At 42.9% G+C, this 14,072-nt stretch overlaps 1 protein-coding gene across 1 annotated transcript; it reads right to left on the bottom strand.

The window, feature by feature from the left end:
* Positions 1–2,679: 2,679 nt before the first annotated feature.
* SMIM9 (small integral membrane protein 9) lies at positions 2,680–8,845 on the bottom strand. Its single transcript, XM_040265301.1, has 4 exons — positions 8,828–8,845; positions 7,102–7,363; positions 6,098–6,215; positions 2,680–2,860 (listed from the first exon to the last, which is right to left on the bottom strand). The coding sequence occupies exons 1-4, from the start codon at positions 8,843–8,845 to the stop codon at positions 2,833–2,835; spliced, it is 426 nt and encodes a 141-aa protein (XP_040121235.1). The 3' UTR covers positions 2,680–2,832.
* Between the last annotated feature and the right edge of the window lie 5,227 nt (positions 8,846–14,072).

The following is a 14,072-nucleotide window of genomic DNA, read 5'->3' as shown; positions in this document are numbered from 1 at the left end:
AGGCTTCTCTGTCCATGGGATCTGCCAGGCAAGAGTACTGGAGTGGGTTGCCATTGCCTTCTCCAAACTGGCAAAAATATAAAGCAAATCAAGGACACAACAGAATATTCAAGAGAACAGGAGGGGGAGGTCTGTGAGCCTTGCACAAGTGCTACACGGTAGCACGCCTGCAGCCTCTGACCCAGCCATTCCCCGTTCAGCAGTTTGCCTTAAGGAACAATGTGGGCAAGATAAAAAGGACTGTGAAGGTGTGTGTAAGGAGGCAGCTTAGATTTCCCTCCCCAGCCCCCACGTGCTGCTTAGTGGGGGAAAATGTAAGTCCACGTCCTGGCTGATTGAAAGTTCAACAAAACCTGGTCAGTTCAACTTCCTCTTCAAGTCTGATCAGAGGATGGTCTCCTCTCACCAAGTGGAGTCTGAGATGGAGGGTGTGCTGGGATCTTACCCCTGTATCAGTCAGAACATCCTTTTGATACATGAGGCAGGGTGCTCAGGGCTGGTACACTGGGATGACCCTGAGGGATGGGATGGGGAGGGAGGTGGGAGGGAGGGTCAGGATGGGGAACATATGTACACCTATGGTTGATTCATGTCAATGTAGGACAAAAACCACCACAATATTGTAAAGTAATTAGCTCCAATTAAAATTTTAAAAAAAGAAAAAAGTGTACAACTCACTAGTTTTTAATAAATTAACAGATTTGTGTCAGCTTTCCAGTTTTTATATACCTATGCTGTTTAACTTGCATGTAATTTAAATTATTCTTAAGTGTTTATTTACCTCAAGAATAAATGATAAGTATATTAAAAAAAAAAAAAAGAACATCTGTTTGGTATTTCTCTTTGCATTTTTTGAGGCAATAAATTCCTAACCTCCTGTGGTTTGCCCGGACCCCAGCCCCTGGCTTGCTCAGGCCCAAAGTCCAGGAGGCATTCTCGAAGCTTCAGTTCTTTCCCACTCCTCGTCCAATCACTGTTCAAATCCTGATGGCTCTCACTTCTCCCTCCGTCCAGATTCTGACACTGACTACAACACTGCCAATCCCCACCCTGCTGCCAACAAGGCTATGTCTTGCCTGGATTTTGGGAAACCTCCTGGCTGGTCTCCCTGCTTTGGACCCTCTCAACATGGCGACACCCATCAAATGACTTTCCCCACTTTCGATGGGCTCCCAGGAGAACCCAGATCTTTTCTGAGGCCCACCAGGTCTTAACTCTGCCCCAGGCAGACTCTCACCCTAGTCCCCTGGCGCTGCTGTGTCTTCCACTCTAGCCAAGCTCGCTGTTTGCCTTGTTACTTGCTCAGAACAGGAGGTGTGCTATAGTGTTCGCAGAGTGAGTGATTTCCAACTCGGAACAGCAAGTTCAGTGCAGTTCAGTTCAGTTGCCCAGTCATGTCTGACTCTTTGCAACCCCATATACTGCAGCCCACCAGGCCTCCCTGTCCATCACCAACTCCTAAAGTTTACCCAAACCCACGTCCATTGAGTTGATGATGCCATCCAACCATCTCATCCTCTGTCGTCCCCTTCTCCTTCTGCCTTCAACCTTTCCCAGCATCAGGGTCTTTTCCAATGAGTCAGTTCTTTTCATCAGGTGGCCACAGCAAAGTGAAAAGCAAATGAATAATGTGTAAAACTATCACCTGCATTACATGTATAATAGTGAACAAGTAGGAACACCCTAGGGCTTCCCTGGTGGCTCAGCTGGTAAAGAATCTGCCTGCAGGGTGAGAGACCTGGGTTCTATCCCTGGGTTGGGAAGATCCCCTGGAGAAGGGAAAGGCTACCCACTCCAGTATTCTGGCCTGGAGAATTCCATGGACTGTATAGTGCATGGGGTACGTTATTATGGAGTGGTGATTAAATGACTTCAGTTGAATTCACTGCAAGAAATACTACGCGGCACTTACTGACACAGAAAGATAGCCACCATGTGTCATAGAGTGAAGGAAAGGCTACAAAATATGATAGGTTGGTGAAAGAAAGGATCTCAGTGAGCGACTTTCTGGGATTGTGTATACATCAGCATTCACTCCATAAAAAAAGCCCATGTTTACATTTGTTTCGGAAATGCCTGTTCTACTCTTTTGTGGAGATCCATGTTAGCCTGTGAAAGGCTGTTAGAAGTGCTGGAGCAAAGAAATATGTTTACATTTATTTAATTCAGCATCTCTCCAGCCTAATTGGCCACATAGAGTCCTATTGTCTCATAACATTTATTAAAATGGAGCTATTGCTTTGAAGAACAGATTTTGGGAAAGTGATAGTAGAAGAATAGAAAAAAGTTTGAAAGAAGATACACCAAGATGTAAAGAATGTTTGTTTCTGGGTGCTAGAATTATGGGTATTTTCTCCTCTTTCTATATTTTATGGTTTTTTTTTTTTTGCGATAAATATGTATTATTTGAGGCTTCTCAGATGGCTCAGTGGGAAAGAATTTGCCTTCTAATGCAGGAGACAAAGGTTCGGTCCCTGGATTGGGAAGATCCCCTGGAGGAGGAAATGGCAACCCAGTCCAGTATTCTTGTCTGGAAAATCCCACAGACAGAGGAGCCTGGTGGGCTACGGTCCATGAGGTCATAGAGAGTCAGACACAACTGAGCACGAGCATGATGTATGATTTTATAATTAAAACAGTAATGAGTCTATTGTCATTTTGTTTCAATTGCATGTTTTAAAGGAGAAAATAAAGGCAAAGATCGTTTAAGATGTAAGATGATTTAATTTTACCCGGTAGATACTTCCTTATTGTATACAAATAGCACACTCTCCACTCTCTTGGAATCCAGCAAGCTAAGCGTTACACTTGTCCATTGAATCTTCTCATACTTCATTGGACAGGTTCACCTACTAGAACACTGGGAAAGGAAGAGACAATGATGACTGCTGAAGTTAATTTAAATTCCAACACAGTCTTGGTCTGCAGAGTTACTTTGTCATTATATCACCTTTTCCAAGATAGGATTTTGGATGGCTTTTTGTGTTAGTATGAACCAAGTGATTTCATATTGTGAAAAGGCTTTCATGACTTGAGAAATTAAGAGTGTGGGATTGGATGTAGAGGTAGAGTAGAAGTAAGTTCAGATAGTTTTTCTTGTTTTGAAGTTTCTTTTTAAAAACCTCCTAATTAAACAATATGTTTTGTTGTGGAAACATTGAAAAGGGCAGACAAAAATAAACCTGAAACTAAGTAACAACAACAATCGTGATTATTAAAATCACCTATTCACTGTCTGAAGGAGATAACCAATGTCCAAATCTTTGGTTAGATCCTTCAAGGATTTTTCTTTCCCTGGAAGTATCTTTTTCACAATAAATTGGGTGGGATTGTATATCCTCCATTACAATTGGCGTTTTTTTCACTCAGCAGCATTTCATGACTCTGATTCCACGTGATTAGTCTTCTACAACAATGTATGAATGTTCACGGCTTTCTTTAACCAGCCAAGAATCATTTCAGTTGGTTCTATTTCTTTGCTAGTGAAAACCATACTAAAAATTCTTTATACAATTATTTCTGCATCTCATGATTGCTGCCAGAGAGCTGAGAATTCTCCAGGCTTCAGTGGAGATTTCCTTAGCTACCCAGCGGCTATCCTAAGCCTTCACTGTAGACACCACTAATGCTTATAGAGGGTGAATAAAGTGGCACAGAGAAACTATTTGTAGTCCTTATTGCAAAATGTAATCATAGAAAATCAAGTATTAGTGCCAGTCCACTGTGGGCTCAGTCCCAAGTGCCCATCTGTCTGTGTGACTTGAGACTCAAGCTTTCCTTTGTTTCCACCACATGTGACAAAATTATGCCTTGAACTATTTGTTTCTGTGGTATTATTTTGGTCCTTTTTCTACCAAAAAATTCATGATATGTCTCCTGCATCTATCATTTTTTTCTCTAATCTTGCTTTCACTGAAGTCTTTGTTTATTTGATAGAGCCAGCTTTTGGGGTCCTGCTTTCCCTATCTCCTTTTACATTTTGTCATCCACGTCTTTTTTTTTTTTTTTCCCTCTTAACATCCTCGCTTGTTCCCAACAAAGGTTTATTGGTTTTTCTCCCCAGGCTGAGCCATTTACTTCAAAGAAGGAAGTCTTTCTCTTGGCATGTTGCCTAACTATCTTTGCAGAAATCCTTCAGATGTTTCTGAGGCAGCTGGCCTGCCAGCTGGAGTTGGAGCCACAAGGACTTAAAAGATACAGAATCACATGCATCTTGGTTTGACTCCCGGCTCTTGCAGTTGCGACATGCAGTCTTCCTCTGGGCTTGGCAAGGAGGGACAGGATTGGTGAATACAGAGCCTGTACTTCCTGGAGTGGCCTAAATCCTGCAGCTGCCACTCAAGGTGTACTGATAAAGGGAAGACCACTCTGAAAGGGTCGCTCAAGGCCTTGCTGTGCTTGCAAGGCAGTTCAGCTTCTCCCTTCCTCCCTGCCCTGCATGGGCGTGGATCCCTGATAAGGGATCCTGATAAGATGCTGCACACTCCCACTGCCCAGCCTGTTTCCAGAGTGTCTGCTGGTCTCAAGTCCTGGTGTGGCTCCTCTCAGGAAAAGAACTTTGAACCGAAATCAACCCGTGTGCCCCTGATCGCCACCTCTGCCATCTTCCATACAGTGAAGGAACAGGAAGCGGACAACCGCCATCAACCCTCCCTTTGGAAAAGAGGAAGACCGGGAGGCATGTAACACTCCCTGCTCTGTAGTCATTCTGGAATCCTGCTGATCAGACACTTAGCAGGCAAACTCTTCCATCAAATTGAGCTCCCTGGCCCACCACGGCCCATCCTCTGGGAGGCTCCTCTGGTCTACTGTTCCCTGCGGCTGTATCTGAAGTGTCAGGGAGCAAGCCTCCTAGGGACCTTCAGAGCCTCTGTCCTTCTCAGGTCCAAATACTGCTTTACAGCTCAAACAACAAATAGGCTCACTGAGTTCTGTGTGGCTCCAATCAGTCTAGTGTGCTGGGAACCATATCCAACTTTGCTTCCCAGACATGGTTCTTCATCCGTGGGCATTTTGAGGTTGTCAGGAACCACACCCTTCACCTGATCTTTAACTACAGCCACTTGATTAGATTCTTCAGTTTGAAAACAGCCCTCCCCTACACAAAGCCTTTTCAATCCAGGTTTCTCCATGTGGGCTCTGTCTCACAGAGTCCTGATACAGCAGGCTGTAATTATTCAATTGTGTTATTTCTCTCTCTCTAGTAACCAGGACAGAGACAGGCAAGTGGTCATCTCTTAGCTAAACACTGGTTAAATTAATGAAATTGAGGCTTGTCTGGGCTTCCCTGGTGGCTCAGCTGATAAAGAATCTGCCTGCATTGCGGGAGACCTGGGTTCGATTCCTGGCTTGGGAAGATTCCCCTGGAAGAGTCCCTTCCCATGGGAGAAGGGAAAAGCTACCCACTCCAGTATTCTGGCCTGGAGAATTCCATGGACTGCATAGTCCATGGGGTTACAAAAAGTCGGACACTACTGACTTTCACTAACTAGCTAAGCTTAAGTGTTTGGTTAGAAATTTCAAGAATCTCTTTGGCTTCACACGACTGAGCGACTTCACTCACTCACTCACATGATTTAATAGTAAATATTTTGGTCCGTTTTTGAGGTAATGAAGTGAAGTTGCTCAGTTGTGTCCAACTCTTTGCAACCCCATGGACTGTAGCCTACCAGGCTCCTCCGTCCATGGGATTTTCCTGGCAAGAATACTGGAGTGGGTTGCCATTTCTTTCTCCAGGAGATCTTCCCGACCCAGGGATTGAACCCGCGTCTCCTGCATTATAGGCAGACGCTTTACCGTCTGAGCCACCAAGGAAGTCCAGGCAATAGAGAAGAGTTAATCATTTGTTTGCCATGTATGATTCCTATACCCAAGGGAAGGATAATTATAAATTAATGAAGTTACCAAAAAAAAAAAAAAGATCAGTTGCAAATACTGGTCTTTAAATGTCACCTGTCAATGGTTGTAAAGGGATGGAACAGGATGGAGAAAAAAAAAGAATGTGGAGGAGACTTTTTCAAAGAGGGGGGTCACATGGCCATTCCTGCCTCTCCCTAGATACCTGTTCCCTCCTCTCCCTCCTCTTCCAGAAGCTTACGTGAGGCAACAGAGGGTCCCCAGTACTGCTGACATGATAAGAAAAATAAAAATGGCTGCTGGAGGGATGTGGCTCCTGATGAGATCCTTGAAGTTGCTCAGCCAGGACCTGGAATTTTCTGCAGGAAGAGCACAGATGTTCACCAAGTCAATGATGAAGTTGGGATACAAACTCTGGTTCAAGTTCAAAGAGTTGTCCCAGATCTGACGTTCTTATAGTGGCCCAGGGCCCATATTTTTATTGACTCTGCTAAGCTAAGCGGTTAAAGGAATACATATTTGGAAAAAAAAAAGTGTATCCTCAGATGGTTTCACCTTTGCCTCTGGTATGTCAAATAGGAGCAATTATCTCCATGAATCAGTGTGGAACTTTGTGAGAGAGCAGCTTGATTTTACAACTACCTGCCTAGAGGGTGTTTGGGAGGCAAAGGCCTCTGTGTGTCTGGTGAATAGAAGAGACAGACACCAGCCCCAGGAACACCCAGAGAGGATGAACAGGCCTTGGAAGCTGGCAGAAGGAACTTCACAGAGTCTGGTGATCAAAAGGAGACGTAGGGTAAACACAAGTGTCTGTGACCTGAAGTCACGAGGAGTCACTGCTCACCACAATTCACTTTCCAGTGCTGGGAAGGACTCAAGCAACATACTGGGCTCTGGGAGCACCTAAGTTGCGGGTCAGTGACCTATTAGCTTTGGCTTACATTTTGCTTCCTTCCTCAAGTCCTTCCTGACCCCTCCCCGCAAACAACTGTAATTCTCCCTTTGTCCTCAGGGCGCATTTGTCATATTTCATGGAAGGTTGACACCTATGGGTGGGACTGCCCACCTGTGAATGCCTAATCCATGTCATTTAGCAAACGGATTGGTGCACAGTAGGTGGGCTCGTGCTGGTTGAACTAAATTGAACCCAACCAGAAATAATGGACATGAAGATTAAAATAAAAGAAAAAAATAAAAGAAAAATAATGAAGATTATTTTTAAATACAAAATCAGTTTTTCCTGACCTTCGATGGGAATCTTAGGTCCCATGGAGGCCGGAACTTTCATCATAACAGCAAACATACCCACTGAGTGTTGTGGCAGGGCATCCTGGTCTTGTACTCTGAAGGCAGATAAAGGTGACACAGAGGAAGCAACAGTCTCCAGCAAGAGGCAAGACAGAGAGCACAGCAGAAATGTGATGCTCAGCAGCTTCAGGGCTTCTACGGATTCCCCTGTGCCAAGGCCAGATGGTTTTTCCCTTGGCTCTTTGCAAGGCTGCTTTGTCTGAAAAGTTAAAAACTATGGTTTAGTTTTTTATCCCCAAACTACAGCTGTTAACGAACATAAAAATTCACTGACTGACACCACTGAATCCTGAACACAGTTTCCCAAGCAAAAGACATTCCGCATCCAAGAAAGAACACAGGACAGAAATTTACTGAGCTTCAGCAGATGAGACACCTGCCGTTCCCTCCTAACCAGGTCCCCCTTCAGCCTTCTCCAGCTCAATGAGTGGGAAATGCTGTAAGTCATTCAGGCCAAAATCGGTGGTGTTGTTTTTGACTTCATTTTTTTAGTCCCACATTTTTTTTGTGTGTGTGTTTTGTTTTGTTGTTGAGTTTATTACTGCATGCATGCTAAGTTGCTTCAGTCGTGTCCAACTCTCTGCGACCCTGTGGACAGCAGCCCATCAGGCTCCTCTGTCCATGGGATTCTCCAGGAAGAATACTGGAGTGGGTTGCCATTTCCTTCTCCCGATAGGTACCTAGCCCCTGAAATTCTACTTGTGGTATTAGCGCCTAGGGTTTATTTCTAAATCAGCAAATAAGCAGTGTAAACGGTTAACCTGGTATAGATTTCACGGGATCAGGGGGCACAGTCCGTCGTGGGGGTGGCCCAGGAATTCTGCAATCAGTGCACCTGATGTGAAGGGAGTCACAGGTCACAAGAGTTTATAGCTTCCTGCTTGCTGCCATTTTAATGATGAGGTTAGGGACCAAGTCCACTGACTACCACATGAGCAAATTCCTTGCTGTGCAGTGGTAATTTCCCATCACACATGTGCCTGTTTGAGTCAACTTTGCTGATGCAACTTGGGAGAAAATAGAAGTATATTTTGCAGAAACTGTGTGGTTTAGGGTCTAACAGCTGATCTATCAGAAGAATCGGGTCGGCTTGGTCTCTAAAGTGTATCCATATCTTGCCACTTCTCACCACCTCCACTGCTACCCATCATCTGTCTCTCTGCTACCATCCTTGCCTCCTTTCAGCTTCTTCTCCACTGAACAGCCAAGGAGATGTCACTTTGTTGTAAGTCAGATTGGGCCCTACAAACTGCCCTGAACTCATGTCTTATCATCTCCTTTTGATCACTCCACCTCAGTCTCATTTCCTCAAGAACAAGCCACGCACGCTCCTCTCTCTTTGGTTCACATAGGCTGCTCAGGTGCTCAATAATATTTTTTTTAATGAATAAATGGATGGGAAAACTTTTTTCATTGCTGGTCATCTCCACCCCCTTTTTACTTATTACATACAACCCGACAGTCTAGAAAAGTTTAGTTATGAAAAGATACCATTTTCTCTGCCATCCTTGCTGCTAGCAATGGCTACAGGCCCCACTTTTGGACACTGAAGCATAATGGAGATTTGATGGGTGGCTTCCGGGAAAACTTTCTGCTGTCTTGGGAAAAGATATGGTGCTACTGTTTACCATTTATGCTGCCTTGCACATTCTCTAAGTGTTACCTGAACTGGAGGAGTCATCTTGTGATCAGCAGGAAAAGCACGAGAAAATGACCTGGATTCGGCTCTGACAATTTTAGGCCATGAAACCAACACCTTTATCTGCCCACTTCTCAACTGCTAGTTCTGTGAAAAATAAACTCGTATCCGAGTTTTCTATTACTTAAGACATTTACAATTGAACACTCATCCACTGCTGAGACCTGTGTCAGGTAGGGAGGTGAAGAAGCCAGTGAATCTGGCCTCAGTCTTCAGAAGAAGCTGGCCAGAGCCTTCCTTTAAGGCTTCTGAAATTCCAAATAGAATTCTCTTCCCTTTTATGATATCATTGACTGCACTTGACCTTCCCCCAGTCTCTATCTGACAGCTAAGCATACAGATGTTTTCTTTGGTCTATGTGGAAACAGCTGTGCTGATACTAAAACCCATCCTTATGGTAGCCATATCCTCTTGGGCTTGAAGAATTCTAAGATATTTTGTTTGCCACATGGTATCAACTACACCTTAAAATAGTATATATATGGCAGTTTAATAGATGGCATTTCATTTCAGTGGGGAAAAAGGGATGGTTTAATATGATGACTGGTTATTCATTTGAATGCACTGACTGAAGTTAGAGTCCTACACACACACAAAAATTCTAGATGGATCAAAGACTAAACAAAAATAGAACCATACACATGTTGGAATAAAACATGAGTTTTTTGTAATCTTGGTATGAAAAAATTTACTCTGAACATGTCATAAAACCCCAAAGCCATAGGTGTAACTACTGATAAATTTATTGCATAAAAATATAAAGCTTTCATACAGAAAAACATTGTAAAGAAAGACCAAACAATGACAAATTAAATGAAAAATTCCATAACATATAAGACAGATAATAGGTTAATGTTAACATACAAAGAACTGTTGTTTCAAATCAAATTTTTAAAAAGGATGGTCAGATCCATAGAACTGGCATAAATGATGTATCAGTCAGAAAAGCAATGGATAAATAAATTGTCCTGAATATTCATTGGAGGACTGATACTGAAGCTGAAACTCCAATACTTTGGCCACCTGATGCAAAGAACTGACTCATTTGAAAAGACCCTGATGCTGGGAAGATTGAAGGTGGAAGGAGAATGTGAAAACAGAGGATGAGGTGGTTGGATGGCATCACTGACTCAATGGACACAAACTCCAGGAGTTGGTGATGGACAGGGAGGCCTGGCGTGCTGCAGTCCATGGGGTCGCAAAAAGTCAGACACGACTGAGCAACTGAACTGAACTGAAATAAATTGTGATGTATATTACATAATGGATTGAAAGTGAATGTGAAAGTCACTCAGTCGTGTCCGACTCTTTGCAACTCCATGGAATTCTCTAGGCCAGAATACTGAAGTGGGTAGCCTTTTCCTTCTCTGGGGAATCTTTACAACACAGGGATCAAACCCAGGTCCCCCACACTGTAGGCAGATTGCACTCAGATTGCCAGCTGAGCCACAAGAGAAGCCATAATGGATTACTATACAGCAATTATAATAAGCCACTAGGAAATATATACAAGGGTTGTTTCCTGTTTGGAGCTGTTTTGAATAATGCTGCCCTGTCTCTTGTTTCATGTGGCAGTGCTGGGTCTAGGTCATTACCCAACAGAATTGTCATAGGGTATCTGTATGCTCAACTTTTGTAGATAATGTCAGATTGTTTTCCAAAATAATTATACCAGTTTGAGTTTACTTTTGTATATGATATGAGGAAATGTTCTAATTTCATTCTTTTACATGTAGCTGTCCAGTTTTGCCACACCACTTATTGACGAGACTGTGTTTTGCCCATTGTATATTCTTGCCTCTTTTGTCAAAGATAAGGTGCCCATAGGCATATGACTTTATTTCTAGGCTATCTATCCTGTTGCATTAGTCTATATTTCTGTTTTTGTGCCAGTACCATACTGTTTTGATGACTGTAACTTTGTAATACAGTCTGAAGTCAGGGAGCCTGATTCCTCCAGTTTTGCTCTTTTTTTCTCAAGCTTGTTTTGGCTGTTCATGGTCTTTTGTGTTTCCACATAAATTTTTGAGTTGTCTGTTCTAGTTCTGGAAAAATGCCATGGGTGAACTAATTTTGATAAAGATCGCCTTAAATTTGTAGATTGCCTTGGGTAGCATGGTCATTTTAGAAACAATATTAATGTTTCTAATCCATGAACACAGTGTCTTTTGTCCATCTGTCTGTGTCATCTTCAATTTCTTTCATCAGGGTCTTTTAGGTTTCTGAGTACAGGTCCTCCATTAGCCAAAGCATTTGGGGGATGAATGAAACCACTGAACTCCTGAAAGGGGTCCCAGGACATCTTGGTGATACAAGTGCAGCATCTACCTCTCAAATCCACTCATTTCTCACATTAGGCTCACCACATTCTGCCACACCTTCTCCAGGATTCTGGTTGGTCACAACTTCTAGAAAACTTATAAAAGGGGGATTAGTGGGATGTGTCAGAGCACAGACTGCTGCCTTAATCCTAAGAGATGCCTGAATGAATCACTTGAGTGCCAAGCATATTTGTCTTTGCTCTTCCTGTGTAGCAGCCACCCTGAATACTCAGAAACATCAGGGTTTATTACTACTTCTAAAGTGGAAACTCCCATTGTGAGATAAGAGAGAGACCAGTGCTAATGGATTTCAAGATTAAACATGTCTCTCGCTCTCTCTGCTACTGGATCAAGGTTCCACTTCTAATTTTTTTAAATGTTAACTTCACCTCATAAAATATATCACTTTTTACTGCAATTTACATGAAATCTGCTATTCTAACTTAGTTGTTTTTCTAAGCTGTCTGTTTTGCCATTCAGTGGCTCAATTTGTTTTTGTAAAATTCCATCAGTTCAGTTCAGTCTCTCAGTCATGTCCGACTCTTTGCAACCCCATGAATTTTAGCACACCAGGCCTCCCTGTCCATCACAAGCTCCCAGAGTTCACCAAGCTCATGTCCATCAAGTCGGTGATGCCATCCAACCATCTCATCCTCTGTCGTCCCCTTCTCCTCCTGCCACCAATCCCTCCCAGCATCAGAGTCTTTTCCAATGAGTCAACTCTTCTCATGAGGTGGCCAAAGTATTGGACTTTCAGCTTTAGCATCATTCCTTCCAAAGAACACCCAGGACTGATCTCCTTTAGGATGGACTGGTTGGATCTCCTTGCAGTACAAGGGACTCTCAAGAGTCTTCTTCAACACCACAGTAAAAAACATCAATTCTTCGGTGCTCAGCTTTCTTCACAGTCCAACTTTCACATCCATACATGACCACTGGAAAAACAGCCTTGACTAGACAGACCTTTGTTGGCAAAGTAATGTCTCTGCTTTTGAATATGCTGTCTAGGTTGGTCATAACCTTCCTTTCAAGGAATAAGCATCATTTAATTTCATGGCTGCACTCACCATCGGAAGAGATTTTGGAGCCCCCCAAAATAAAGTCTGACACTGTTTCCACTGTTTCTCCATCTATTTCCCATGAAGTGATGGGATCGGATGTCATGATTTAGTTTTCTGAATGTTGAGCTTTAAGCCAACTTTTTCACTCTCCTCTTTCACTTTCATGAAGAGGCTTTTCAGTTCCTTTTCACTTTCTGCCATAAGGGTGGTGTCATCTGAATATCTCAGGTTACTGATATTTCTCTCAGCAATCTTGATTCCAGCTCATGCTTCTTCCAGCCCAGCGTTTCTCATGATGTACTCTGCATAGAAGTTAAATAAGCAGGGTGACAGTACACAGCCTTGACAATCCTTTTCCTATTTGGAACCAGTCTGTTGGTCCATGTCCAATTCTAACTGTTGCTTCCTAACCTGCATATAGGTTTCTCAAGAGGCAGGTCAGGTGGTCTGGTATTCCCATCTCTTTCAGAATTTTCCACAGTTTATTGTGATCCACACAGTCAAAGGCTTTAGCATAGTCAATAAAGCAGAAATAGATGTTTTTCTAGAACTCTCTTGCTTTTTCAATGATCCAGCAGATGTTGACAATTTGATCTCTGGTTCCTCTGCCTTTTCTAAAACCAGCTTGAACATCTGGAAGTTCATGGTTCACGTAATGCTGAAGCCCGGCTTGGAGAATTTGGAGCATTACTTTACTAGTGTGTGAGATGAGTGCAATTGTGTGGGTAGTTAGAGCATTCTTTGGAATTACCTTTCTTTGGGATTGGAATGAAAACTGACCTTTTCCAGTCCTGTGGCCACTGCTGAGTTTTCCAGATTTTCTGGCATATTGAGTGCAGCACTTTCACAGCATCATCTTTCAGGATTTGAAACAGCTCAACTGGAATTCCATCACCTCCACTAGCTTTGTTCATAATGATGCTTTCTAAGGCCCACTTGACTTCACATTCCAGGATGTCTGGCTCTAGGTGAGTGATCACACCATCGTGATTATCTTGGTCGTGAAGATCTTTTCTGTACCATTCTTCTGTGTATTCTTGCCACCTCTTCTTAATATCTTCTGCTTCTGTTAGGTCCATGCCATTTCTGTCCTTTCTCGAGCCCATCTTTGCATGAAATGTTCCCTTGGTATCTCTAATTTTCTTGAAGAGATCTCTAGTCTTTCCCATTCTGTTGTTTTCCTCTATCTCTTTATATTGATCGCTGAGGAAGGCTTTCTTATCTCTCCTTTCTATTCTTTGGAACTCTGCATTCAGATGCTTATATATTTCCTTTTCTCCTTTGCTTTCCACTTCTCTTCTCTTCACAGCTATTTGTAAGGCCTCCTCAGACAGCCATTTTGCTTTTTTTTTGCATTTCTTTTCCATGGGGATGCTCTTGATTCCTGTCTCCTGTACAATGTCACGAACCTCCGTCTATAGTTCATCAGGCACTCTATCTATCAGATCTAGTCCCTTAAATCTATTTTTCACTTCCACTGTATAATCATACGGGATTTGATTTAGGTCATACCTGAATGATCTAGTGGTTTTCCTTCAATTTAAGTCTGAATTTGGCAATAAAGAGTTCATGATCTGAGCCACAGTCAGCTCCTGGTCTTGTTTTTGCTGACTGTATAGAGCTTCTCCATCTTTGGCTGCAAAGAATATAATCAATCTGATTTTGCTGTTGACTATCTTGTGATGCCCATGTGTAGAGTCTTCTCTTGTGTTGTTGGAAGAGGGTGTTTGCTATGACCAGTGCATTTTCTTGGCAAAACTCTATTAGCCTTTGCCCTGCTTCATTCCAAGGCCAAAATTGCCTGTTACTCCAGGTGTTTCTTGACTT

Source organism: Oryx dammah, unplaced genomic scaffold (genome assembly GCF_014754425.2).
Source record: "Oryx dammah isolate SB20612 unplaced genomic scaffold, SCBI_Odam_1.1 HiC_scaffold_23, whole genome shotgun sequence".
NCBI classification, from domain to species: Eukaryota; Metazoa; Chordata; class Mammalia; order Artiodactyla; family Bovidae; genus Oryx; species Oryx dammah.
Note: the sequence above shows the minus strand (reverse complement) of the source record. Positions and strands in the feature narration are given on the sequence as shown.

What these genes read in the sequence shown, in the direction of transcription:
- SMIM9 (XM_040265301.1), bottom strand. An exon ending in ACCTAAGATTCCCATCGAAG is followed by an intron (nt 6,216 to 7,101) that starts GTCAGGAAAAAC and finishes CTCTTCCTGCAG; the next exon opens with AAAATTCCAGGTCCTGGCTG. An exon ending in GGGACCCTCTGTTGCCTCAC is followed by an intron (nt 2,861 to 6,097) that starts GTAAGCTTCTGG and finishes TTCCTTTCCCAG; the next exon opens with TGTTCTAGTAGGTGAACCTG.